Source organism: Dipodomys merriami, unplaced genomic scaffold (assembly GCF_024711535.1).
Source record: "Dipodomys merriami isolate MVZ:Mamm:240054 unplaced genomic scaffold, mDipMer1.0.p SCAF_322, whole genome shotgun sequence".
In the NCBI taxonomy this organism is placed as follows: Eukaryota; Metazoa; Chordata; class Mammalia; order Rodentia; family Heteromyidae; genus Dipodomys; species Dipodomys merriami.
In genome coordinates, this window is record NW_027204738.1 from 1,194,730 (window position 1) to 1,221,110 (window position 26,381).

Sequence of the window (26,381 nt, forward strand, 5' to 3'; positions counted from 1 at the left end):
GAAGCATTCTGCTCAGGGACTGTGCCAGGTCCTGAGCTCCATCTCACTGTCCAGCATAGAGCTTGGCAGCACTGGGTTCTCTGTCACCTCCCCTTATTCAGAAGTTGAACTGATGGAGTACATGGAATTTTGTGCTTACTTTTTCCAGATGCAGCCTTACTATTTCCCACAGAAGCTGCATCATTTTTCATTTCTGGACAACTATATCCCTAGCCAGGAGTCCTCTTTCCCTTCCCCCTCTCCTTATAGGGTTTCTTTTCTTTTTTCTTTTTTTTGTTTTTGGGTCTGGTCATGGGGCCTGAACTCTGGGCCTGGGCGCTGTCCCTCAGCTCTTCAGCTCAGGGCTAGCACTCTACCACTTGAGCCACAGCGCCACTTCCGGCTTTTTTTCTTTTTGCTTATGTGGTGCTGAGGAATCGAACCCAGGGCCTCATGCATGCAAGGCAAGCGCTCTACCACTGAGCCACCTTCCCAGCCCAGGAGTTTCTTTCCATAGTCCAAGCTGGCCTTGAGCTCATGAGCTTTCTTTTTTTTTTTTTTTTTTTTTTGTCGGTCGTGGGGCTTGAACTCTGGGCCTGGGCGCTGTCCCTCAGCTTTTCAGCTCAAGGCGAGCGCCCTACCACTTGAGCTACAGCACCACTTCCGGTTTTTTTCCTGGTGGTTTATTGGAGATAGGGGTCTCACGGTCTCTCCTGCCCCGGCTGGCTTTGAACCGCGAGCCTCAGATCTCAGCCTCCTGAGTAGCTAGGATTACAGGTGTGAGCCACCAGCGCCCGGCTGAGCTCATGAGCTTTCTACCTAGCGCCCGGCTGAGCTCATGAGCTTTCTACCTCACCCTCCCGGTGCTGAGATTATGGGTGTACTACCCCCATCCAGTCCATTTTATGTTCCTAGGCTCTGTCCCTGAGCTTGTTTGTTTGTTTGTTTAGTTTGTTGGAGATAGGAGTCTCACAGATTTTCCTGCCCTGGCTGGCTTCAAACCTTAATCCTAATACCTCAGCCTCCGGAGTAGCTAGGATTACAGGTGTTAGAGTTTGAATTACCACCACCCAGTGTAATCCATTTTATATTTCCAACAGTAGTGCACAGGCTTCTTCCAATTTCTTCACATTTTTTCCAACATCTTTTCTTTTTTCTTTTTCTTTCCTTGAAAATAGCCAACCATAATGGATGTAAAGTATCTCATTGTGATATATATTTACAGTTCCCTAAAAACCAGTAATGTTGAGTTCTTTTAATGTATTTATTGGTCATTCATATATCTTTTTTTTTGTTGTTGTGGTTGTGGGGCCTGAACTCTGGGCCGGGGCACTGTCTCTCAGCTCTTCAGCTCAAGGCTAGCGCTCTACCACTTGATCCACAGCTGTACTTCTGGCTTTTTCTGAGTATGTGGTGCTGAGGAATTGAACCCAGGGCCTCATGCACGCAAGGCAAGCACTCTACCACTGAGCCACCTTCCCAGCCCCATCATATATCTTTATTATAGAGTATGTATTCAAGTCTCCCTCACAAAATTTTATCTTGTTGTGCTTGGGATTGAACCCAGAACCTCACATATACTGGGCAAGCACTTCATTGCTGAGCTACATCCCTAAACTTGCTTCATGTCTGTGTGCGCGCACACATACACATCAGCGCTAAAACTCAGGGTCTTGTGCTTGCACTTGGCCTTCTTCTTTCCCTTTAAAATTTTTTTGTTATTGTCATTTATCATGGTAACTTAAAAACTTAGCCAGGTGGAGTGGCTCATGCCTGTAATCCTAGCTACTCAGCAGGCTGAGATCTGAGGGTAGTGATTCAGAGCCAGTCTGGGCAGAAAAGTTCTGGAAACTCTTATCTCCAATTAATCACAGAAAAAAATGGAAACAGAGCTTTGGCTCAAGTGGTAGAGCACTAGCCCTAGCCAAAATGAAGCTCAGGTCCAGCACCCAGGCCCAGAGTTCAAGCCCTAGGACATGCAAAAACAAACGAAAACCTTATAAGTAGAATAGTTTAAGAATTACTATCTGACAGTTTTAAAAAGCAGTTGAAATTACTGATCTTTTGCTTTATGACTTCTGGTTTCTCTCACTGTTGGAAAGACCTTTTTTATGTCAACTTAGGGTTTTCCTCGTGGGACTATTAAAGTTTTTCTTTTAAATTGTATTTTTGTGGTGTTGGAGATTGAACCAGGACCTCACATATGCTTAGTAGGTACTGCTCTACCACTGAGCCACACCTACAGTTCTAATAGCCCCTCCCCCTCCCCTTAGGGAGGAATTTATTTTTCTCCCTCCCCTGTTTCCCCTCCCCCCCCCCCCAAGAAATTTGTTTCTTCTTTCCTCCTGACTACCCACCCCTACCGTTGTCCAGGATTGTGGGAAGGGAAGAAGAGGTCCCAGGGAACCTGCCTTAGTTTGTTCTGGTCGTGTCCAGCTGATTCTCAGCCTAGCCTATCTCATAGGTGTCTGACTCGGTGAGTGGGCAGACTGTCGTGGACCCCAAAGGCTATCTGACGGATCTAAACTCTATGATCCCCACCCACGGAGGGGACATCAAGTGAGTGCCTTGCAGAACTGTTGGGTTGGACGGGAACCTAGGTTGTTTTAGGTGTTATTTGGAAAATGTACAAAGTATATAGATGTTTTAATAAGTATAGTTTCATTTTTTATTCTTTTATTTAAAATCTGTATCCATTTACTACCTGTATTAAATGTTTTACAAAGCTGAGTACTGGTGACTTACGCCTATAAACCTACTAATCTGGAGGCTCAGCTCTGAAGATCAGGGTTGGAAGCCAGCCTGAGCACACAAATTTGAGAAACTCTTACCTCCAGTTAACCAGCACAAAACTAGAACCAGCAATGTGGCGTAAGGTATAGAATGTCATCTGTGAATGAAAAAGCCAAACAAAGCTGAGCAAAAAGCACAAGGACCTGAGTTCAAGCCCAAGTACTGGCGTTTAAAAGATGTTTTACAATTAATATTCAAAGAAGGTACCTGTGCTGAGCTGGGAAGCAGCTGGGTCATTGTCCCAGGTGCTTACTGTAGACCTTCAGGGTTTAGGGTTTGTTTGCAGGGTGTCTAGAAGGCTTAAAGTCTTGCTGGCCAGAGTTGTGTGCTGGCTCCTATTTATGTCTTCATTGGCAGTTCAACCTCCTGTCTGAAGGGGGCGACTTCTCCCTGGATCTCATCTCAGCACACCTCTTACAGTGTAGTCTAACTATGTGTATATTTTGTCTTTTAGTGACATCAAAAAGGCACGACTGCTCCTCAAGTCCGTTCGGGAGACAAACCCCCATCATCCTCCAGCTTGGATTGCTTCAGCCCGCCTTGAAGAAGTCACTGGGAAGCTGCAAGTGGCTCGGAATCTTATTATGAAAGGAACAGAGATGTGCCCCAAGGTGAAGCCTGTGGTAGGGTGTTTCCTTGACAGCTGCATAGTTGTCAGCCTCCAGCAGATGCTGTGTGTCAGGCTGGGCTCCTGTGGGTAAACTGGAGTCACAGCAAGTCTGTTTGTCCTCAGTATTTTACCTGCAGATGGTTTGGCAGGCTGAAGGGAGGATGTTACCAGTGGAAAGGATTTTCTCCTTGTTTTCACCTGGAACAAAGACTGATCTACCATTAGTTTAATGGCATAGTGGCCTTAACTCTACAAGGATTAGTCAGCTCATCTTCCCCTGTAACATAAAAAAACAACAACCGGCCAGGCGCCGGTGGCTCACACCTGTCACCCTAGCTACTCAGGAGGCTGAGATCTGAGGATCACGGTTCAAAGCCAGCCCAGGCAGGAAAGTCCATGAGACTCTTATCTCCGATAAACCACCAGAAAACCGGAAGTGGCGCTGTGGCTCAAGTGGTAGAGCACTAGCCTTGAGCTGAAGAGCTGAGGGGTAGCGCCCAGGCCCAGAGTTCAGGCCCCACGGACAACAAAACAAACACACACACACACACAAAAACAAAAATAAGTACTCTTATGAGAATATTGCAGTGTTTCTGTTTTGGGGGGTGGGATGATTACACAAGTTTAAAGTATACTATGAGGGCTGGGACGGTGGCTCAGTGGTAGAGTGCTTGCCTTGCATGCATGAGGCCCTGGGTTCAATTCCTCAGCACCACATAAGCAGAAAAAGCTGGAAGTGGCGCTGTAGCTCAAGTGGTAGAGCGCTAGCCTTGAGCTGAAGAGCTGGGACAGTGCCCAGGCCCAGAGTTCAGGCCCCACAACTGGCAAAAAAAAAAAAAAGTATACTATGAAACCCTCTAAGTGTCCTTATACTTTACTGATAGTGGAAAGAGGGCTGTGGAGAACTGCTTCAGAATGTCAGACACAAATCAGAACTTCACAGTCAGACGTAAGGCCTGCTTTGTCCATGGACTTGTAGTAAATTGTATTATTCTTATAGAAGTGTTGTATATTTCCTTCATTTGAACATGGTAGCCACATTTCTGAGCCTTGGTATTACAAAGCAAGTTCTGGTATAGGTCTGTTTATGTCCAAGATGTTTGACTTTCATAGGATCTGGAAATTCCAGAGGCACCTGCTGATTCATTGTAACCCTCAGTCTGCACATGTCCTTACTGTTCTTTTTTGTTGTCCTAGAGTGAAGATGTCTGGCTAGAAGCAGCCAGGTTGCAACCTGGGGACACAGCCAAGGCTGTGGTAGCCCAAGCTGTCCGTCATCTCCCTCAGTCTGTTAGGATTTACATCAGAGCAGCAGAGCTGGAAACAGATATTCGAGCAAAGAAGCGGGTTCTTCGGAAAGGTGAGCCTCCCTTGAAGGTACCCATTAGTTGTACCCCGGGACTAGTGCTCTAATGGAGGTGTGTGTGTGTGTGTGTGTGTGTGTGCATGCATGTACACACACACTGGTCTTGGGGTTTGAACTCACGGCTGGGGTGCTGTCCCTGAGCTTATTTATTTACTTATTTATTTTGGTCAGTTGTGGGGCTTGAACTCTGGGCCTGGGAGCTGTCCCTGCACTCTTCAGCTCAAGGCAAGCTCTCTACCTCTTGAGCCACAGCACCACTTCCAGTTTTCTAGTGGTTTATTGGAGATGAGTCTCACGGACTTTTCTGCCCAGGCTGGCTTTGAACCGTGATCCTCAGATCTCAGCCCCTCAGTAGCTAGGATTACAGGTGTGAGCTACCGGCACCCAGCTTTTGAGCTTTTTTATTCAAAGTTAATGTTTTTCCACTTGAGCCACAGGTCCAACTCCACTATTTTTGAATAGTTAATTGAAGGTAAGAATGTCACGCTGGCTTCAAACTGCGATCCTCAGATCCTTACCCTCCTGAGTAACTTGGATTATAGGTCTGAGCCACTGGTGTAGGTATAGTATGTTTTTTTTGTTGTTTGTTTGTTTTTTTGCTAGTTCTGGGGCTTGAACTCAGGACCTGAGCACTGTCCCTGAATTCCTGAACTTCTTTGGTCAAGGGTACCACACTACCACTGGAGCCACAGTGCCACTTCCTGCTTTTTCTGTTTATATGGTACTGAGGAATCAAACCCAGGGCTTCATGCATGCTAGGGCAAGCACTGTACCACTAAACCATATTCCTAGCCCTATCCACCGAATTCTTAGAGTCAGTCTTTTTTTTTTTTGGCCAGTCGTAGGGCTTGAACTCTGGGCCTGGGTGCTGTCCCTCAGCTCTTCAGGTCAGGGTGAGCTCTCTACCACTTAGCAGTTTTCTGGTGGCTAATTGGAGGTAAGAGTCTCGTGGACTTTTCCTGCCAGCTGGCTTTGCGCCTTGATCCTCAGATCTCAGCTCCTGAGTAGCTAGGATTACAGGTGTGAGCCACTGGCACCCGGCTTCTTTTTTTTTTTTTTTTTTGGTCGGTAGTGGGACTTGAACTCTGGGCCTGGGCGCTGTCCCTCAGCTCTTCAGCTCAAGGTGAGTGCTCTACCACTTGAGCTACAGCGCCACTTCCGGTTTTCTTGTGGTTTATTGGAGATAGGAGTCTCACAGTCTCTCCTGCCCGGGCTGGCTTTGAACCGCGATCCTCAGATCTCAGCCTCCTGAGTAGCTAGGATTACAGGCGTGAGCCACCAGCGCCCGGCTCCCGGCTTCTTATAGTTGATTGAAAAGTTAACACCTATCTTGATTTGCAGAAATCAACTTCTTACCTTTTTTTAGCAGGGAAAATAGTTCTTTGTGTTTTTTTGTCAGTTGTGGGGCTTGAACTCCAGGCTTAGGCACTAGTGGTCCCTCATGTCTTTTGCTCAAGGATAGTGCTCTACCACTTTGAGCCACAGTTCTACTTTTAGCTAATTGGAGATGAGAGCCTCATGGAGACTTTACTATCAGGGCTGGCTTCAAACCACGGTCCTCACATCTCAGCCTCTTGCAGCTAGGATAACAGGCATGAGTCACTGGTGCAGCAGAAAATAGTTCTTTGATGAAAGGTACATAAAGCTCTGGTTATTGGTATTACTTATTTAGAGAAGCTCTGCAGAATTATCCCGTCTGCAGTTTGGTGAATAGTCATACGTGCCTTTATGGCCAGTTCCTACTCACCACAGATTGTCTAGGTTCATTTCCAATCGGCTTGGTTTTGGGGAAAAGAGCATGTTCATGGAAGTGAGTATTGTGGTGAAATGGGAGAGCTTGTGAAGAGGTCACCTTTCAGGACTTTTACCAGCCTCACTAGGAGGGCATTTTTGGCTCTGTTGTTGGGCAGATGCTGAGGTAAAGGAGCTTCAGAACAATAGGTCTTTTGCTGCTGTTGCTGCCTCATTCCAGTCTTGGTCTGATCTTTTTTTTGGGGGGGGGGTCTTATCTTTCTTTTTTTTTTTTTTTGCCGGTCGTGGGGCTTGAACTCTGGGCCTGGGCACTGTCCCTCAGCTCTTCAGCTCAAGGCTAGCGCTCTATCACTTGAGCCACAGCGCCACTTCCGGCTTTTTCTGTTTATGTGGTGCTGAGGAATCGAACCCAGGGCCTCAGGCATGCAAGGCAAGTGCTCTACCACTGAGCCACCTTCCTAGCCCATGGTCTGATCTTTTCTGAGTGAGTTTTTGGAAACAGCATTTTCCTCCCTGGATGCCTGGGGGAGAGACTAGAGCTACTGCATTGAGTTGTTGGTGAGTACCTGGAAGACAGACTTCTGGAAGAGCCTTGCTTTAAAAGTGATGTTACAGCTACTTTCATGACTGCTTTGGGACTCCTTCCTATCAGGGTATGTGTCTGTGAGTTCAGGGGTTAGTCAGGCAGAACTAATCCTTGTTTAGAGAACAAGAATTGTGGGTGATGGTCTGACACTAGAAGAAACTGAATGATGTAGGGTACGAGCTTACTCTGAGCTTTAGGGTCTTCATCTAGAAAAGGGAAGAAGGATATCAGGATTTGGGTGGGTGGTATCACCTGTGAGCCTGCTGGTCAGGTGGTACCTATGGTGAGCAGAGTATACGGGATGGGCCAGGGCATAGTTCTTTTCGTTGTTGACTCTCTCTTGCTAACAGAATATATAAGAAGTCGTCCTGTGTAACTGTACTAATTCACACATTATGGACTAATAAAGGGTAGAAGTCTCCAGTGGCCATTACTGATAGGTCTCCTGGGAGCACAGATAACATCATCACCCTCAGCATACTGTTTCCTTCATATAGGGTTAGGTGGACACATGACCTCATCAGCTATTGTGCAGTCAACTCTCCAGTGTTTAGACTTCCTGATTCTGTTCTCAGGTACTTTTTTTTTTTTTTTTTTTTTTGTCGGTCATGGGGCTTGAACTCTGGGCCTGTGCGCTGTCCCTGCGCTCTTCAGCTCAAGGCAAACCCTCTACCGCTTGAGCCACAGCGCCACTTCTAGTTTTCTAGTGGTTTATTGGAGATAAGAGTCTCCCGGGCTTTCCTGGCCAGGCTGGCTTTGAACCGTGATCCTCAGATCTCAGCCTCCTGAGTAGCAAGGATGACAGGCGTGAGCCACCAGCGCCTGGCTTCCAGGTACTTTTCTATGTGCTGTTTTTATGCCCCTCCCTGGAAGAAAGGCCTTCTCATACTGCTGTGGAGGAGTTACATGGGCTGAACTTTTCTTTTTTTTTTGGTGCCAGTCTTGCGGCTTGAACTCAGGGTCTGGGTGCTGTCTTTGAGCTTTTTTGCTCAAGGCTAGCACTCAATACCACTTGAGCCACAGCTCCACTTCTGCCTTTTTTTGGGGGTAAATTGGAGATAAGCTTTTCAAAGACTTTCCCTGCCTGGGCTGGCTTCAAACTGTGATCCTCAGATTTCAGCCTCCTGAATAGCTAGGATTAGTGGCGTGAGCCACTGATGCCCAGATACTGTGTCTACCGAAACTAGTATTCTCTAAATGATGAGTTAAAATTTTTTTAAATCTCTCCACTCCAGTTCTAGAGAATTGACCCAGAGCCTCACATACGCACTTTGACACTGAGTTATACCCACAGGCCCAATTTTTAAAATATTAATCTTTTTTTTTTTTTTTTTTTTTCATTTTATTTTGTGCTAGTACTGGGGCTTGAACTCAGGACATGGGTGCTGTCCCTTAGCTTTCTCACTCAAGGCTGGTAGCTCTACCACTTGAGCCACAGTCTACTTCTATTTTTTTTTTTTGGGTCCAGTCATGGGGCCTGAACTCTAGCCTGGACGCTGTCCCTCAGCTCTTCAGCTCAAGGCTAGCACTCTACCACTTGAGCCACAGCGCCACTTCCGGCTTTTTTCTTTTTTTTGCTTGTGTGGTGCTGAGGAATAGAACCCAGGGCCTCAGGTATGCAAGGCAAGCACTCTACCACTGAGCCACCTTCCCAGCCCCTCTATTTTTTTTTGGTGGTTAATTGGAGATAAGTCTCATGTACTTTCCTACCAGCACTGGCTTCAAACTATGATTCTCAAATCTCAGCCTCTTGTAGCTAGGATTACAGATGTGAGCTACTGGCACCTGGCAAAAAATCTTAAATCTCTCTCTCTTTCTCTCTCTCTTTTTTTTGTCAGTCATGGGGCTTGAACTCTGGGCCTGGGCACCGTCCCTCAGCTCTTTAGCTCAAGATGAGCACTCTACCACTTGAGCCACAGTGCCACTTCTGGTTTTCTGGTAGTTTGGAGATAAGAGTCTCATGGCCTTTACTGCCTGGGCTGGCTTTGAACTGCGATCCTCAGATCTCAGCCTCCTGAGTAGCTAGGATGACAGGCGTGAGCAACGCCTGGCTGCTCAGCATGTTTTTGATGTTTATTTGTACTGTTGCCTTTTCTACTAATGTGCCCTTAGTGATCTTTAATTACTTTCTTGCTTTCTGGTACTCAAGATCCTCTGCTAGCCAGATGTGATGGCTCACACCTGTAATCTTTTTTTTTTTTTTTTTTTGCTGGTCATGGGACCTGAACTCTGGGCCTGGGCGCTGTCCCTTAACTCTTCAACTCAAGGCAAGCGCTCTACCACTTGAGCAGCCATAGCGCCACTTCCAGCTTTTTCTGCTTATGTGGTGCTGAGGAATTGAACCCAGGGCCTCATGCATACAAGGCAAGCACTCTGCCACTGAGCCACCTTCTCAGCCCCACACCTGTAACTACCCATGACACTGAGGTCTGAGTATTGAAGTTCAAAACCAGCCTAGGCAGTAAAGTCCATGTGACTTAACTCTGATGAACAATCAAAGAGCCAGAAGAGGATCTATTGCTCAAGTGATAGAGTACCAACCTTGAACAGAAAAATTAAGGGACAGCACCCAGGCCCTGAGTGTGCGCGCACACTCACGCACACAGACACACACACGTATACACACAAGATTCTCTGCTTCTATCTTTGTCTCTGTTTCTAATCTGAAAAGATTTACAAAAAGAACATATCTACAGCCTTGACTGTCAATAAGGGGGAATCCATCTTAGCCTGTTGGCAGCGATGCGCCTCCAACATTAGCCTCCTGACTTTTCCTCCCTGGGTACTAAGGTTTGTACTCGGGGTCTTGAGCCTGCTCAGCTTACTTCTATACGACTTGAGAAATGTCTCTAGCAGTTTCTTGCTGCTTCTTTTAGAAATGGAGTCTTGTGGAATTTTCTGCCCAAGCTGGCTTCAAATTGCAATTTGTGACCCTCCCTATCTTACTCTCTTGAGTAGTGAGGATTATAGTGCTGGTGCCCAGCTAGCCTTCTGCTTTTGTTTCCCATTCCTGTGATCTGGGTTCTTGTTTGACCTTTTGCAGCCCTTGAGCATGTTCCAAACTCAGTTCGCTTGTGGAAAGCAGCCGTGGAGCTAGAAGAGCCTGAAGATGCTAGAATCATGCTCAGCAGAGCTGTGGAGTGCTGCCCTACCAGTGTGGAGGTGAGTCTGTTAGACTCTGAGCGTCCATCCCCACCAAGGAAGGCCTGAGTCAAGTTCAGGATCTGGGAGTGGTGTATGTGGAGTCTTCTGCTTACCCAGTTGTGGTTCCTGGCATTAGAAAGTAATGTGAACTCCAGGACAATGCAGCATCTACTAGGCAGGGTGGAAGGTGGCATCCGTTAGTCATGCTATTGATGAAAGTGCAGAACAGATGGTGGGCATGCAACACAGTACAGAAATACAAAAACGAATCTTTGCTCATCACTGATCACTACAGAAAACTGCATTGGACGCTTTCTGGGCCATTCTTTCTATTATAGCTAGCGGGAGCTGTGTTGAACAGTGGCATTACTGAATCTTCCTGCCAGCCCAGCATGGAGTCAGTTCTGCCCAAAAGCCAGTGGGATGTCATTAGTTTGAGCATTTTAGTTCATGGCTTTTTGTGCAGTGATTTCTGTCAGGTCTTCTGTCGGGAATTATCGTAAGGGGTATTGTGAAATTCTCTATAAACAATCTTACTTTATTTATATAAAAATAAGTAGAGGGTCAGGCACCAGTGGCTCATGCCTGTAAACTTAGCTACTCAGGAGGCTGACATCTAAGGACTGCTGTTCAAAGCCAGCCCAGTCAGCCTGACTTGTTTGTTCAGATGAGATCTTGCTAACTTTTTGCTGTGCTGGCCTCAAACTGCAATTCTCTTGATCGCTACCACCTGAGTAGTTGTAATTACAGTTATGTGCCACCATGCCTGTTTGTTTTGTTTTGCACACTAGAGTTTGAACTAGAGACCTTATACCATTGAGCCACATCCCCAGCCTCTTTGACAGGGGGACTTTGTGGAGGTGCCATGGCCATGCGGTTGACTGGCCTTGTGACTACTTCAGCACTTGTCCTCCCTTTCTCTGGTGCTTTTTTTTTTTTTTTTTTTTTTTTTGGGTCCGGTCATGGGGCCTGAACTCTGGGCCTGGGCGCTGTCCCTCATCTCTTCAGCTCAAGGTTAGCACTCTACCACTTGAGCCACAGTGCCACTTCCCGCTTTTTTCTTTTTGTTTATGTGGTGCTGAGGAATCGAACCCAGGGCCTCAGGCATGCAAGGCAAGTGCTCTACCACTGAGCCACCTTCCCAGCCCCTTCTCTGATGCTTTCTTTGTGTAGCTCTGGCTTGCTCTGGCGAGGCTGGAGACTTATGAAAATGCCCGCAAGGTCTTAAATAAAGCTCGTGAGAACATTCCTACAGACCGGCACATCTGGATCACAGCTGCAAAACTTGAGGAAGCCAATGGAAACACACAGATGGTGGAGAAGATCATTGACCGGGCCATCACTTCCTTGCGGGCGAATGGTGTGGAGATTAATCGTGAGCAGTGGATCCAGGTAGGCTGCTTTAAAAGGTGATGTGGGCTGGGCGACGGTGGCTCACATCTCATCCCAGCGGTTCAGGAAGCTGAGATCTGAGTATTGGTTCAAAGCCAGCCCGGGCAGGAAAGTCCATGAGATTCTTATATCCAGTGAGCCACCATAAAACCAGAAGTGGCGCTGTGGCCCAAGTGGTAGAGTGCTCTCCTTGAGCTGAAGAGTTCATGGATAGTAGCCAGGCCCAGAGTTCAAGCCCCACAACTGACCAAAAAAAAAAAAAAAAAAAAGGTGATGTGGGCTAGACACTGGTTGCTCAGGCCTGTAACTCTAGCTGCTAAAGAGGCTGAGATTGGGGATTGTGGTTAGAAGTCAGCCTGGGCAGGAAAGTCTGTGAGACTCTTATCTCTAGTTAATCACCAGAAAACTGGAAGTGGTGCTGTGGCTCAAGGGTTAGAGCACAATCTTTGAGCAAAAAAGCTTAGGGATAGTGCCCAGGCCCTGAGCTCAAACTCCATTACCAACAACAACAAAAGAGATGTGGTTGGCTATGGTTCTGCATGCCTGTAGTCCTATCCGTGAGGGGCTGAGGCAGGAGAATTTGTGAGTTTGAGGGTAGCTTGGCTACATGTAAAGTAATATGAGCCACATACTGAGACTTTGTCTCTGCTCTCTGTTTTTCCCCTCTCTATTCCCTCCTTTCTCCCCCTCTTCCTTTCCCTTCCTTTCTCCCCCTCCACACACACACACACACACACACACACACACACACACACACACACACACACACACACACACACACACACACACACACACACACACACACACACACACACACACACACACACACACACACACACACACACACACACACACACACACACACACACGAGATGTTCTTCTGCATGTTGAGTTCTCATATGAGGTGTAAGATAGCATTGAAGATTCCCAGTCAGGCAGAAGAAGCTCATGCTCATTGACTTTGTTTACTTATTGCTACTGTTACTTTTCTTTTTGGCTAATACTGTGGTTTAAATTCAGGATCTCCTGCTCTTGCTTGTTTGTTTGTTTTGCTCATATCTGGCACTTTACTACTTGAGCCATGTCTCTAGTCTGGCTTTTTGCTGGTTAGTTGGAGATGGAGTCTCTTAAGACTTTGCTGCTACAGCTAGCTTTGAACCATCATCCTCTCAGTCTCAGCCTCATGAGTAGCTAGGATTATAGGTATGAGCCACCGGTGCCCACCTCTGTTGTATATTTCTTTCTTCCTTTAAGCTACAAGGTTGCTATTTCTGATGTTCTCTGTTCCTGTATGTGCTCCAAATTTCTGATATGTCATTTCCCTTCTGCCTTTATCATTTTTTAATTGTCTTGTTTTTGTTTTTGTCGATTGTGGGGCTTGAACTGTCCTCTTGCTGTCTCGTCTTCAGTACCTCAAACTAATATACTTTAAAAAAATTAAAGCACAATTTTGTGTCCCTTTTCAGGATGCTGAAGAGTGTGACAGGGCTGGAAGTGTAGTTACCTGTCAGGCTGCCATGCGAGCTGTGATTGGGATTGGGATTGAAGAAGAAGATCGGAAGCACACATGGATGGAGGATGCTGATAGTGTGAGTTTGCCTTCATAACTAGGGTTTCCGTGAAACACAGTAGACTCTTGAGACTAGCAGACTGTTCTAAAAGTCTTTGTATGTTTGTTTGTTTTTGTGCCAATACTAGGGCTTGAGCTCAGTGCTTGGGTGCTGTCTTTTAGCTTTTTCACTCAAGGCTGGCACTCTGCCACTTGAGCCACAGCTCTGCTACTTAGAACTGTGATTTTTCAGGGACTGGGAATATGGCTTAGTGGTAGAGTACTTGCCCTGCATACATGAAGCCCTGGGTTTGATTCCTTAGTAACACATAAACAGAAAAGGCTGGAAGTGGCGCTGTGGCTCAAGTGGTAAAGTGCTAGCCTTGGGCAGCAGAAGTTCAAGGACAGTGCCCAGGCCCTGAGTTCAGAAAGTCTCAGGACTGGCAGGAGAAAGAACTGATTTCAGATCTCAGCTTTCTAAGTAGCTAGAATTATAGGTGTGAGTCTCTGGTCCTCTCTCACTCCGGGGTTTTGGTGGTTGATTAGAGATAAATCTTAAAGACTTTCCTTCCCCCAGGCTGGCTTTGAGCCATGATCTCAGTCTCTTGAGTAGCTAGGATTACAGGCATGAACTACTAGTGCCTGGCTTTTCAAAGTAAATGTAGATTTACAGTTTTTGATGAATTTGAGTTCAAGTGAAGGAGTAATATTTTGAATTCTTTTTTATTTATTTATTTTTTGGTCCGTCGTGGGCCTTGAACTCTGGGCTTGAGTGCTGTCCCTGCGCTCTTCAGTTCAAGGTGAGAGCTCTACCACTTAAGCCACAGAGCCACTTCTGGTTTTCTAGTGGTTTATTGGAGATAAGAGTCTCCCGGACTTTCCTGGCCAGGCTGGCTTTGAACGTTGATCCTCAGATCTCAGCCTCCTGAGTAGCTAGGATTATAGGCGTGAGCCACTGGCGCCCGGCAATATTTAGAATTCTTACTAGTTAGGTATATTACACAGAATGTATCCAAGGTCATACAACAGATATCCCCAATCCAGGACCTGGGTGTGGGTTGGACTACAACTTCCATAGCTATTTACTTAGATGACATTGGGTTCTCTTGCATTCCTTGATTTTTGATACAAATGACATTAGGTTCTCGTGTTCCTTGGTACAAAATTTAATTTTAGAAAACATTCTAAGCCAGGCACCGTGACTCACTAGCTACTCAGGAGGCTGAGATCTGAGGACTGTGGTTCAAAGCCAGCCCAGGCAGGAAAGTCTGAAACTCTTATCTCCAGTAAACCACTAGAGAACCAGAAGTAGCGCTGTGGCTCAAGTGGTATTACACTCGCCTTCAGCTGAAGAGCGCAGGGATAGTGCCCAAGCCCAGAGTTCAAGCCCCACGACCAACAACAACAAAAAAAACTTCTATAGCTGGGCACTGGTGGCTCACACCTGTCATCCTAGCTACCCAGGAGGCTGAGATCGGAGGATCATGGTTCCAAGCCAGCCCAGGCAGGAAAGTCTGTAGCTCAAAGTGGTAGAGCCCTAGACTTGAGCAAAACAGCTCAGAGACAGCGCCCAGGCCTGAGTTCAAGTCCCATTGCCAACTAAAACAAAAAACAAAGCATTCTGCATACTAAGATTTTGTCTCCTTTGATATTATTTCCTAAGACTAAATTTCAAAAGAAAGATTAGAGCCAGGTGACGGTGGCTCATGCCTATAATCCTAGCTAGCTACTCAGGAGGCTGAGATCTGAGGATCTCAGTTCAAAGCTAGCCTGGGCAGGAAAGTCCCCGTGAGACTCTTACCACCAGAAAACTGGAAGTGGTGCTGTGGCTCAAGTGATAGAGCGCTAGCCTTGAGCTGAAGAGCTGAGGGACAGCGCCCAGGCCCAGAGTTCAGGCCCCACTACCAACCAAAAAAAAAAAAAAAAATTATAGGACCAGCTTGATTAATACAATTAATATGAGGCTCTCTCTGTAATTATATATATATATATATATATATATATATATATATATATATATATATTTTTTTTTTTTTTTTGGTCTGTTGGGCTTGAACTCTGGGAGGCACTTTGAGATACTGTTCTGTTGTTATCAAACTTGACCCACAGTTTGAAGTTTTGAGCTGAATCCATTATGACCACAATGTTTGCTACATAATGATTTTCTAAGTAGATTTATTTTACTTTTTTTGTGGGGTCAAGGACAGAACTAGGGATTGGACCCAGGGCTTTGACCATGCTAGCCAAGTGCTTTGTCATCACCAGCCCTTAAATACTGTTTCTTCTTCTTCTTTTTTTTTTTGGTGCGAATTCTGAGGCTTAAACCCACAGCCTGGACACTGTCCCTAAGCTTTATTTGTTCAAGGCTAGTACTGTACCACTTGAGCCACAGCTCCATTTCTAGCTTTTTAGGTGCTTAATTGGAGATAAGAATCTCATGGATTTTTTTTTTTGGCCGGTCGTGGGGCTTGAACTTTGGGCCTGGGTGCTGTCTCTGAGCTCTTCAGCTCAAGGCTAGCACTCTACCACTTGAGCCACAGCACCACTTCCAGCTTTTTCTGCTTATGTGGTGCTGAGGAATTGAACCCAGGGTCTCATGCATGTGAAGCAAGCGCTGTACCACTGAACCACCTTCCTAGCTCTGAGTCTCATGGATTTTCCTACCCAGGCTGCCTTTGAACAGCAATCCTCAGATCTTAGCCTATTGAGTAGCTTAGGAATACAAGCATGAGCCATCAGCACTGGGCTTGAGTGCTTATTCCTTCCATCTGGTAGGGTAAGGGTTCTTCCCCCTTCTGTTTTTGTTTTTGTTTTTTTTTTTGGGTCCGGTCGTGGGGCCTGAACTCTGGGCCTGGGCGCTGTCCCTCAGCTCTTCAGCTCAAGGCTAGCGCTCTCCACTTGAGCCACAGCACCACTTCCGGCTTTTTCTTTTTGCTTATGTGGTGCTGAGGAATCGAACCCAGGGCCTCAGGTATGCAAGGCAAGCGCTCTACCATTGAGCCACCTTTCCAGCCCCTTTTTCCACCTTCTGATTCACAATGGTCTGTTATGGTCTGTTAAGTTCTATGCTCATACCACAGAGTTCAGGGACTAGCCCTTTGGCCTGCAGGTGTCATATGTATGATAATATGTACTTCATTCCTTAAGGAAGCCCTCAGAGGTAGTGGTTGTATAAAGATTTTTTTGGGGGGAAGGGTCTGGTTGTGGGGCCTGAACTCTGGGCCTGGGCGCTGTCCCTCAGCTCTTCAGCTCAAGGCTAACGCTCTACTACTTGAGCCACAGCGCCACTTCCGGCTTTTTTCTTTCTTTTTTCTTTTTTTTTGGGGGGGTTCTGGTTGTGGGGCCTGAACTCTGGGCCTGGGCGCTGTCCCTCAGCTCTTCAGCTCAAGGCTAGCACCCTACCACTTGAGCCACAGAGCCACTTCCAGCTTTTTTCTTTTTGCTTATGTGGTGCTGAGGAATCGAACCTAGGGCCTCATGCATTGCAAGGCAAGCGCTCTACCACTGAGCCACCTTCCCAGCCCCCGGCTTTTTTCTTTATGTGGTGCTGAGGAATCAAACCCAGGGCTTCAGGCATGCAAGGCAAGCCTTCTACCACTGAGCCACCTTCCAAGCCCCTTTATAAAGATTTTTTTTTTTTTTTTTTTTTTTTTTGTCGGTCATGAGACTTGAACTCTGGGCTTGGGTGCTGTCCCTCAGCTGTTTAGCTCAAGGCAAGTGCTCTACCACTTGAGCTACAGCGCCACTTCCGGTTTTCTAGTGGTTTATTGGAGATAGGAGTCTCACGGTCTTTCCTGCCCGGGCTGGCTTTGAACCTCGATTCTCAGATCTTAGCCTCCTGAGTAGCTAGGATTACAGGTGTGAGCCACTGGCGCCCGGCCCTTTATAAAGATTTTTATCAAGCTGCACCAGGCTCATACCTGTAATCCTAGCTACTTAGGAGGCTGAGATTTGAGCTGAGAATCATGATTTTAAGCCAACTTAGGCAGTAAACTCTGAGACTCTTACATCCGATTAAGCAGCAAAAGCTGGGAGCTGGTGGCTCACACTTATAATCCTAGTCATTCAGGAGGCTGAGATCTGAGGATTGCTGTTCAAAGCCAGCCCGGGCAGGAAGTCTGTAAGATTACCGTTAACCACCAGAAAAGCTAGAAGTGGAGCTGTGGTTCAAGTGGTAGACAGCTAGCCTTGAGCATAAAACCTCAGGGCCAGCTTCCAGGCCTTGAGTTCAAGCCCAGGTGCGTGCGTGCGTGCGTGCGAGCATGCATGCGTGCGTGCGTGTGTGTGTGTGTGTGTGTGTGTGTGTGTGCCACACACACACAGAGACATTCATACACACGCACACACACACTCCAGAAGTAGATCTGTGGCTCTAGTGGTAGAACACTAGGCTTAAGTAAAAGAACAAAAACAAAAAATGAGAGACAGCATCCAGGCCTTGAGCTTAAGTCTCAGGACTAGCACCAAGAACAAAAAAACAGTAGCCTGGAGATGAGGCTTAAGTGGCAGAGCACCATCCAAGCAAGCAAGCGGCCTGAGTTCAAATCCCATTACTTGCCAGAAAGTAAATAATTTTTATACATGCTGAGGATCCATTAGGCCATTTGTTACTAACAATTGCAAAGCTTTGTCTCTCCCCCTGTTATTCTGCCTTTTTTACTCACCTCCAAATGCAAATCCCTTCATGGTCCAAAAATACTTGTGATGTCTGCAGAGCCTGGAGAATAGTGATTTCTCTCAGAGACAAGTACCCTTGGTCCTCTATGAGGCTGAGTGAGAACAGATGTCTTGAGTTTATCCAGTGAATGATGGTCATCATAAGACACAGTTAAACTAGCTCTCAGGTGTTCTGTCACTGCATATAGTGATTGGCTTTTTGTTGGGTTTTCTAATATTACCTGTCACTTTTTTTTTTTTTTTTTTGGTCTGTCTGGGGCTTGAACTCTGGGCCTGGGTGCTATCCCTCAGCTCTTCAGCTCAAGGTGAGTGCTCTACCGCTTGAGCCACAGCACCACTTCTGGTTTTCTAGTGGTTTATTGGAGATAAGAGTCTCACGGACTTTCCTGCCCAGGCTGGCTTTGAACGTTGATCCTCAGATCTTAGCCTCCTGAGTAGTTAGGATTACAGGCGTGGGCCACTGTCGCCCGGCTTACCTGTCACTTTTAACATTACTATTTGGTTATAAAAAGGCTTGGAGGGGCTGGAAAGGTGGCTCAGTGGTGGAGCGCTTGCCTTGCATGCATGAGGCCCTGGGTTCGATTCCTCAGCACCACATAAGCAGAAAAAAAAGCCAGAAGTGGTGCTGTGGCTCTAGTGGTAGAGCACTAGCCTTGAGCTGAAGAGCTGAGGGACAGCGTCCAGGCCCAGAATTCAGGCCCCACGACTGGACCAAAAAAAAAAGGCTTGGACTGGGCTGGGAATGTGGCTTAGTGCTGGAGTGCTTGCCTTGCTTGCATGAAGCCCTGAGTTCGATTCCTCAGTACCACATAAATACAAAAAGCTGGAAGTGGCGCTGTGGCTCAAGTTGCAGAGTGCTAGCCTTGAGCAAAAAGAAGCTCAGGGACAGTGCCCAGGCCCTGAGTTCAAGCCCCAGGACTGGCAAAAAAAAAAAAAAAAGGCTTGGAGAAGAGCATTGTGTACAGTGTTGCTGTTGGAGTAGGGGAGTGACTCTCCCCTTTGTTTCCAGTGGGTTGTGTGTGTGCTCCTGTGTTGTAGGGCTTGCGTGCAGTGGGCACTGTCCCTGACTTTTTTGCTCAAGGCTAGCACTCTTAACACTTGAGACACAACCCTACTTCCAGATTTTTTTGTTGTTGTTGTTAGTTAATTGGAGATAATCACAGATTTTCCTACCTGGGCTGGCTTTGAACCATGATTCTTAGAGGTCAGCCTGATGAGTAGCTAGGATTACAGGCATGAATCAGTAGCACCTGGCTTCCTTTTATTGTTTTTATACTAGGTATAGTATATATTTTCTGTTGTGAAAATTAAACCTGCCCACTTCCAGTGGCTCACGCCTGAAATCCTAGCTACTTAGGAGGCTGACTGCAGTTCAAAGCCAGCCTACTCAGGAAAGTCCGTGAGAGTTCTTATCTCCAGTCACCCATCAAAATGAACATGGAGCTGGGGTAGAGCGCCAGCCTTGAGCAAAAAAGCTAAGGATCAGCATGTAGGTCCTTAGTTCAAGCCCTGGTGCTGGTACACTAAATAAGTATGTAAATAAATAAGAAGCTGGTCTGCATGTTATGCTGTTACAGCTTGTCTGTCTGAACACACCTGTCTCTGCCACTCCCCCACGTGCATGTGTGCACGCACACATGTGCACACACATAGTTGTGAGGTGGTGATGTACATGAATTGTCAGATTGCCTCGCAAGCTTAGGAGAGCCAGCAGGCAGCCCACAGGCTTGCTTCAGAGGTCCTGTCCCCTGTCCTGGACGTAGTTCCTATTAGATCAGCTGCCTTTACTGTGAGCCCTAAGAAGCCAGAGAGGCCGTCATACCATCTGCTCCATTGCAGTGCGGGGCTGTCCCTTCTCATGGCTGTCTTTCTGTTCTAGTGTGTGGCCCATAATGCCCTGGAGTGTGCACGAGCCATTTATGCCTATGCCTTGCAAGTGTTTCCCAGCAAGAAGAGTGTGTGGCTACGAGCTGCGTACTTTGAGAAGAACCATGGCACCAGGTAAGACTCACTTGCCCCTGTGTAATTAAACCCTCCACCCCTAGTTCCTGCTTGTCTGGTCCTGAATTTTTTATTTTTTTATTTTTTTGGTCAGTCGTGGGGCTTGAACTCTGGGCCTGGGGGCGCTGTCCCTCAGCTCTTCAGCTCAAGGCTAGCCTCTACCACTTGATCTACAGTACCACTTCTGGTTTTCTAGTGGTTTATTGGAGATAAGAGTCTCATGGATTTTCCTGCCCAGGCTGGCTTTGAACCCTGATCCTCAGCTCTCAGCCTCCTAAGTAACTAGGATGACTGGCATGAGCCACTGGCACCTGGCTCGGTCCTGAATTTAAACCTCACTTTCCCAAAGGTCTTCAAGTGCTGCCATTTGAAGTCTGAGCCTCTGTGCTGCGGGGACTGGTTGTGGTGAGGGCAGAATGCTTTTATGGCCCTGGAACTTTGCAGCTGGCTTGCTCTTTATAGCCCTCTTGTGCTAGGATTATCACTGATCTATAACTGAGAAACAGGCATCAAGGAGGCCTGCCCTATCTAAGTGTCCCATGGCACTTAGGAGTGCTGGATGCAGGCGTGAGGTGGAGCCGTACAGTCAGTGCCAGGGCGGCTTCGGCTGTGGGCGGTATGTCTAGGTCCATACAAGCTGTTTTTCATTTGAGTTGTGCTGACTCTGGGTTTTGGCTGGTTTTGTACACAGAGGAGGTCCTTGATAATTTTCTTTAATTGTGCGCCTTAATTGAAAAAACCTTTTGGGTCTGCCTTATTGGCTGTAAATGTTGATTAAATTAGGCATTGCAGTTTCTTGTTTTAAGTGGGTACCTCTCCAAGGCATCAGCTACCCAGACACCCTTCATCCACCCTCTCCGGGGTCCTCTTCTTGCCTGCGCTGCTCCCTGTGCCGGGGGGCACAGGCCCTGCTGGGTTTACTGAGGTTGCAGCTGGGAATATTGAGCCTTTTGTTTTTTGGCGTTGTTTAGTATCAGTCTCTTTAAGGCCATGTTTTTACCCTGCCAGCTGGTTTGGTGTTTCAGCATTAACTCCTTATGGGGGATATGGGGGCATTTTTAAGTGAGCTTGATGGCTCACCCTGTAGAATGTCATTTAGAATAGTCTGCCAAGGGGCTGGGAAGGTGGCTCAGTGGTACAGTGCTTGCCTCCCATGCATGAGGCCCTGGGTTCGATTCCTCAGCACCACATAAGTAGAAAAAGCCAGAAGTGGCCCTATGGCTCAAGTGGTAGAGTGCTAGCCTTGAGCTGAAGAACTGAGGGACAGCGCCTAGGCCCAGAATTCAGGCCCCACAACCAACAAAAGAGAGAGAGAGAGAGAAAGAGAGAGAGAGAATAGTCTGCCAAGAGGGCAGACTCCTCTCCTGACAGGCGTGGTTGAGACCTCATGGCCGTGTCCACACTGACCACTCAGAGGCTCAGTGGCCAATTCTTTCTCTTGGCGCTGAGTCATAAGATGATGGTGGAGAATAAGTAGTACTTGGGGAGCCTGGTATTACCCTAGCAGGCCGAGTGCCATGTTGTGTGACTCTGGCCACACTTGCTGTGCTGCTGCCTGACACCTACAGAACTCTTTAAAGAGTCCAGGGATTTTTACACCTGCAACCCAAGGCTGGCATAGTGACCTAAAATCACTTTCTTTCAGTAAATACTTTTTTGGGGATGCCATAACAGAATCAGCAGCCTGTCTATCAGTGGACCTGGGGGTATCTTTTAGGGTTCAAGAAACCCGTGTTATCAGTCCTCCAGAACACAGTCTAATAGGCTCTGCTATTTAAACAATGTGATGCTTTGTAAAACCCTCTTCAGTAGTTGATTTTTAGAATCTTAATGGAGAGGAAAGATTTCCCCACACTGACCCCATTGTAAAATCCGGTAAATCATTTATAAAGCCGCACTTTGGAGTAGTAACTGTCTTTTCCGCTGTGTGCTCTGGTTTATGGCCCTGGCTCTGGTAACTGGCCTCTGTCTTGCAGGGAGTCTCTGGAAGCACTTCTACAGAGGGCTGTTGCCCACTGCCCAAAGGCAGAGGTGTTGTGGCTCATGGGTGCGAAGTCCAAGTGGCTAGCTGGGGACGTCCCTGCTGCCAGGAGCATCCTGGCCCTGGCCTTTCAGGTGAGTGAAAGGCTGCCTGTGCTAGAAAGGCTGTGTATGAAGACCCAGCTGCTACCACTGGTGCCTAAGCACTTTCCTGGGCATAACCTTGAGATGTACACAGTGAGAAGGGCCCTGGAGCCTGTGGGTGGCCAGGGATGTGGGGCCAAGGACACAGGCTGGACTTTCCAGACCAAAAGACACAGGTCGCACGTGGGTCACCTAGGTGTCCCTGAGTAAGTGGAGCTCCATTCAGGTAGATTTGCTAAGCCCGACCCAAACTGATGACTGTTGTAAGCTATGCAGTGGTTTTGTTTTTTTTTTTTTTTTTGTCGATCGTGGGGCTTGAACTCGGCCTGGGTGCTGTCCCTCAGCTCTTCAGCTCAAGGCGAGTGCTCTACCACTGGAGCCACAGCACCACTTCTGGTTTTCTAGTAGTTTATTGAAGATAAGAGTCTCACAGACTTTCCTGCCTTGGCTGGCTTTGAACCGTGATCCTCAGATCTCAGCCTCCTAAGTAGCTAGGATTACACATGTGAGCCACCAGCGCCTGGCGTATGCAGTGTTTTTTGTGTGTGCTGGTATTGGCACTTGAACACAGGGGCTAGAGCTCTACTATTTGAGCCACAGCTCCACTTCTGGATTTTTATTTTATTTTATTTTATTTTATTTTATTTTTTGTCCGTCTTGGGTCTTGAACTCTGGGCCTGGGCCCTGTCCCTCAGCTCTTCAGTTCAAGGCAAGCGCTCTACCACTTGAGCCACAGCGCCACTTTCAGCCTTTTCTGTGTATGTGGTACTGAGGAATCGAACCCAGGGCTTCATGCATGCAGGGCAAGCACTCTACCACTAAGCCACACTCCCAGCCCTGTGCAATATTTTTAAAGTTCCTTATTTAAATGTTATTGTCACGTATAATATTCTAGTAGCTTATGACAGTATGAGTATTCAGTGGTTTTATGGCATACTCTTCATTTGTAAATATCAGGTTTTGTTGTTGTGGCTGGTGGTGGTCATGGGACTTGAACTCTGGGTCCGGGTGCTGTCCCTGAGCTCCTCAGCTTGAGGCCAGCGCTTTACCACCTGAGCCACAGTACTACGTCTGTTTTTCTGGTGGTTAATTAGAGATAAGCGTCTCATGGACTATGCTGCCCTGGTTGTCTTTGAACTGCAGATCTGAGCCTCCTGAGTAGCTAGGATTACATGTGTGACCCACCAGCACCTAGCTAATGTCAATCTTTTATTGCAGTCCAGGATAACATAATAAAGCTTAGTCTTGGGGCTGGGAAGGCAGCTCAGTGGTGGAGTGCTCGCCTAGCATGTATGAAGCCTTGGGTTCGATTCCTCAGCACCACATTAACAGAAAAAGCCAGAAGTGGCTCTGTGGCTCAAGTGGTGGAGTGGTAGCTTTGAGCAAAAAAGAAGCTCAGGGACAGTGCCTAGGCCCTGAGTTCAAGCCCCAGGACTGGCAAAAAAAATTTTTTTTAATAAATAAAGCTTGGTCTTCCTTATTAAAATACCACAGGAGGGATTGGTCTGGGTGACTTTTTTTTTTTTTTTTTGGTTGGTTGGTTGTGGGACTTGAACTCTGGGCCTGGGCTCCATCTCTCAGCTCTTCAGCTTAAAGCTAGCGCTCTACCACTTGAGCCACAGTGCCACTTTCAGTTTTCTGGTGTTTCATTGGAGATAAGAGTTTCACTGGCTGGCTTTGAACCGTGATCCTTAGATCTGAGCCTTCTGAGTAGCTAGGATGACAGCTTGGATAGCTCCTGGCTGGGTCACTCTTTTGTTCAAGCTACTTCCTGGAGTGAACTCAGAATAAACAGAGTAGTTAGTGTCCTCCTTAATTCATGCTGTGACACAAAGGAATCCCTGAGATGCCTGCCTTGCTTGTTACCAGGGGGCTGCGTCTTAGGCTATGAGGTGGGTGTTTTGCAAAAGGCCAGTGAGTGGCTGTACTGACTGGTACAGTGGATACCAGCTCAAAGGGGCTTTAAGAGCAGTTGTATGTTCCCTAAACTCTGCATATAGTTCAGTTCCTTTGGCAGCTCTTTCTTTCTTTCTTTCTTTTTGTCGGTTGTGGAGCTTGAACTCTTGGCCTGGGCGCTGTCCCTCAGCTCTTCAGCTCAAGGCGAGTGCTCTACCACTTGAGCCACGATCTCAGCCTCCTGACTAGCTAGGATGACAGGATTACAGCCACCTGCGCCCGGTCTCTTGCCAGGCCTGCCTGCCTCACCAGCAACACCCTAGCCATCCATCTGCCCTGCCTGTGTGAGCACCCTGTGGATGCCGAGGGGAAGGAATGAGGTTAGGTGTAGCTGGTCACACAGGTAGGACGTGTGGGCCTGGTGCTGTTCCTGAGCTTTTTACCACTTGAGACACAGCTCTACTCTACTTCCTGCTTTTTGGTTATTAATTAGAGATAATAGCTCAGGGACTTTTCTGCCCTGGCTGGCATATCCTACATGTCTTACATGTATGATTACATGTGTGACATGTGAATGGTTTGGGTGAATCCCAGAGAAGATGGCTCCCTACAGCTGCTATTATTACTAAAGTGCTATGTATTAGAATGAAAACAGACATGTTTTGAAGTGACCCTAGGTTTGTGTCTGGAGTATGGCCTGTCTTCTACTCTGGGCAGGGTTTGGACCACACCAGTCCTACCAGTCCTGTAGTAGAGTGAAACTGGCTCAGTCCCTGGGCTACCTGCTTTGCTTTGCTTTTTTTTTTGCCAGTCCTGAGGCTTGAATTCAGGGCCTGGGCGCTGTCCCTGAGATTCTTTTTTGCTCAAGGCTAGCACTCTACCACTTGAGCCACAGAGCTACTTTGGCTTTTTCTGATTATGTGGTACAGAGGAATCGAACCCAGGGCTTTATGCATGCAGGGCAAGCACTCTACCACTGAGCTACATTTGCAGCCAACACCTGCTTTTTATTAAACATGATCCTAGCCCTGGTCCTTTTGTGTGGAGCCTTATTGCTGTCTCTGTGCTTGCCCTCCAGGCCAACCCCAACAGTGAGGAGATCTGGCTGGCCGCTGTGAAACTGGAGTCAGAGAACAATGAGTATGAGCGTGCCCGGAGGCTGCTCGCCAAGGCCCGGAGCAGTGCGCCCACGGCCCGTGTACGTGGTGGGGGGTGGATGGGGCGGGTCATGGGGTGCCTTGCCCACGGCCCGTGTACGTGGTGGGGGGTGGATGGGGCGGGTCATGGGTGCCTTACCCACGGCCCATGTACGTGGTGGGGGGTGGATGGGGCGGGTCATGGGGTGCCTTGCCCACGGCCCGTGTACGTGGTGGTGGGTGGATGGGGCGGGTCATGGGTGCCTTGCCCACGGCCCGTGTACGTGGTGGGGGGTGGATGGGGCGGGTCATGGGGTGCCTTGCCCACGGCCCGTGTACGTGGTGGGGGGTGGATGGGGCGGGTCATGGGGTGCCTTGCCCACGGCCCGTGTACGTGGTGGTGGGTGGATGGGGCGGGTCATGGGGTGCCTTGCCCACGGCCCGTGTAGTGGTGGTGGGTGGATGGGGCGGGTCATGGGGTGCCTTGCCCACGGCCCGTGTACGTGGTGGTGGGTGGATGGGGCGGGTCATGGGGTGCCTTGCCCACGGCCCGTGTACGTGGTGGGGGGTGGATGGGGCGGGTCATGGGTGCCTTGCCCACGGCCCGTGTACGTGGTGGGGGGTGGATGGGGCGGGTCATGGGGTGCCTTGCCCACGGCCCGTGTACGTGGTGGTGGGTGGATGGGGCGGGTCATGGGGTGCCTCGCCCACGGCCCGTGTACGTGGTGGGGGGTGGATGGGGCGGGTCATAGGGTGCCTTGCCCACGGCCCGTGTACGTGGTGGGGGGTGGATGGGGCGGGTCATGGGGTGCCTTGCTGCACGTGTGGATCTAGAGGCCACAGCCCACATTTGTTATTAGGCTTTAAAGTGAATTTTTTCCCTTTTTTTCTATTTTATTCCAATGATTTGTGTATTTAACAATATTCTATTTTAATTGGAAAGTCTCATAACTTGTTCTGATAGTGTTATTCTTTTTCCTTACTTTTTTTTTTTTTGTTTGTTTGGTCATGGGACCTGAACTCCGGGCCTGGGCGCTGTCCCTGGGCTCTTCAGCTCAAGGCGAGTGCTCTACCACTTGAGCTACAGCGCCACTTCCGGTTTTCTAGTGGTTTATTGGAGATAAGCCTGGGCTGGCTTTGAACCGCAATCCTCAGATCTCAGCCTCCTGAGTAGCTAGGATTACAGGCGTGAGCCACCAGCGCCCGGCTTTTTCTTACTTTTTGTGTACATGGAAAGCTTTGAGAAATTTATGAGGCACATAAAATGCAACAGATGGGCAGAAAATGAGCTGCAACATGGAACATGTGTCACCCAGATAAGGTGGCAGGTGCCTTGGGAGCAACTCCCCCGTGCAGAAGTTTGGGTCTCTTTTGCA

General features: G+C 47.9%; 1 protein-coding gene across 3 annotated transcripts in view; it reads left to right on the top strand.

Moving 5' to 3' along the window:
* Positions 1-26,381, top strand: part of LOC138841584 (pre-mRNA-processing factor 6) — a 48,852-nt gene that overhangs the window by 13,006 nt on the left and 9,465 nt on the right. For 2 of the 3 annotated variants that reach the window (XM_070042366.1, XM_070042368.1), the window contains exons 7-16: positions 2,444-2,538; positions 3,227-3,383; positions 4,580-4,742; positions 7,584-7,661; positions 10,130-10,248; positions 11,404-11,622; positions 13,089-13,211; positions 19,728-19,849; positions 21,826-21,964; positions 24,948-25,067. In XM_070042366.1, coding sequence (XP_069898467.1) covers positions 2,444-2,538; positions 3,227-3,383; positions 4,580-4,742; positions 7,584-7,661; positions 10,130-10,248; positions 11,404-11,622; positions 13,089-13,211; positions 19,728-19,849; positions 21,826-21,964; positions 24,948-25,067 — 1,335 coding nt within the window. The remainder of the gene's footprint in view (positions 1-2,443; positions 2,539-3,226; positions 3,384-4,579; positions 4,743-7,583; positions 7,662-10,129; positions 10,249-11,403; positions 11,623-13,088; positions 13,212-19,727; positions 19,850-21,825; positions 21,965-24,947; positions 25,068-26,381) is intronic. The other variant, XM_070042367.1, reaches the window with a different exon arrangement.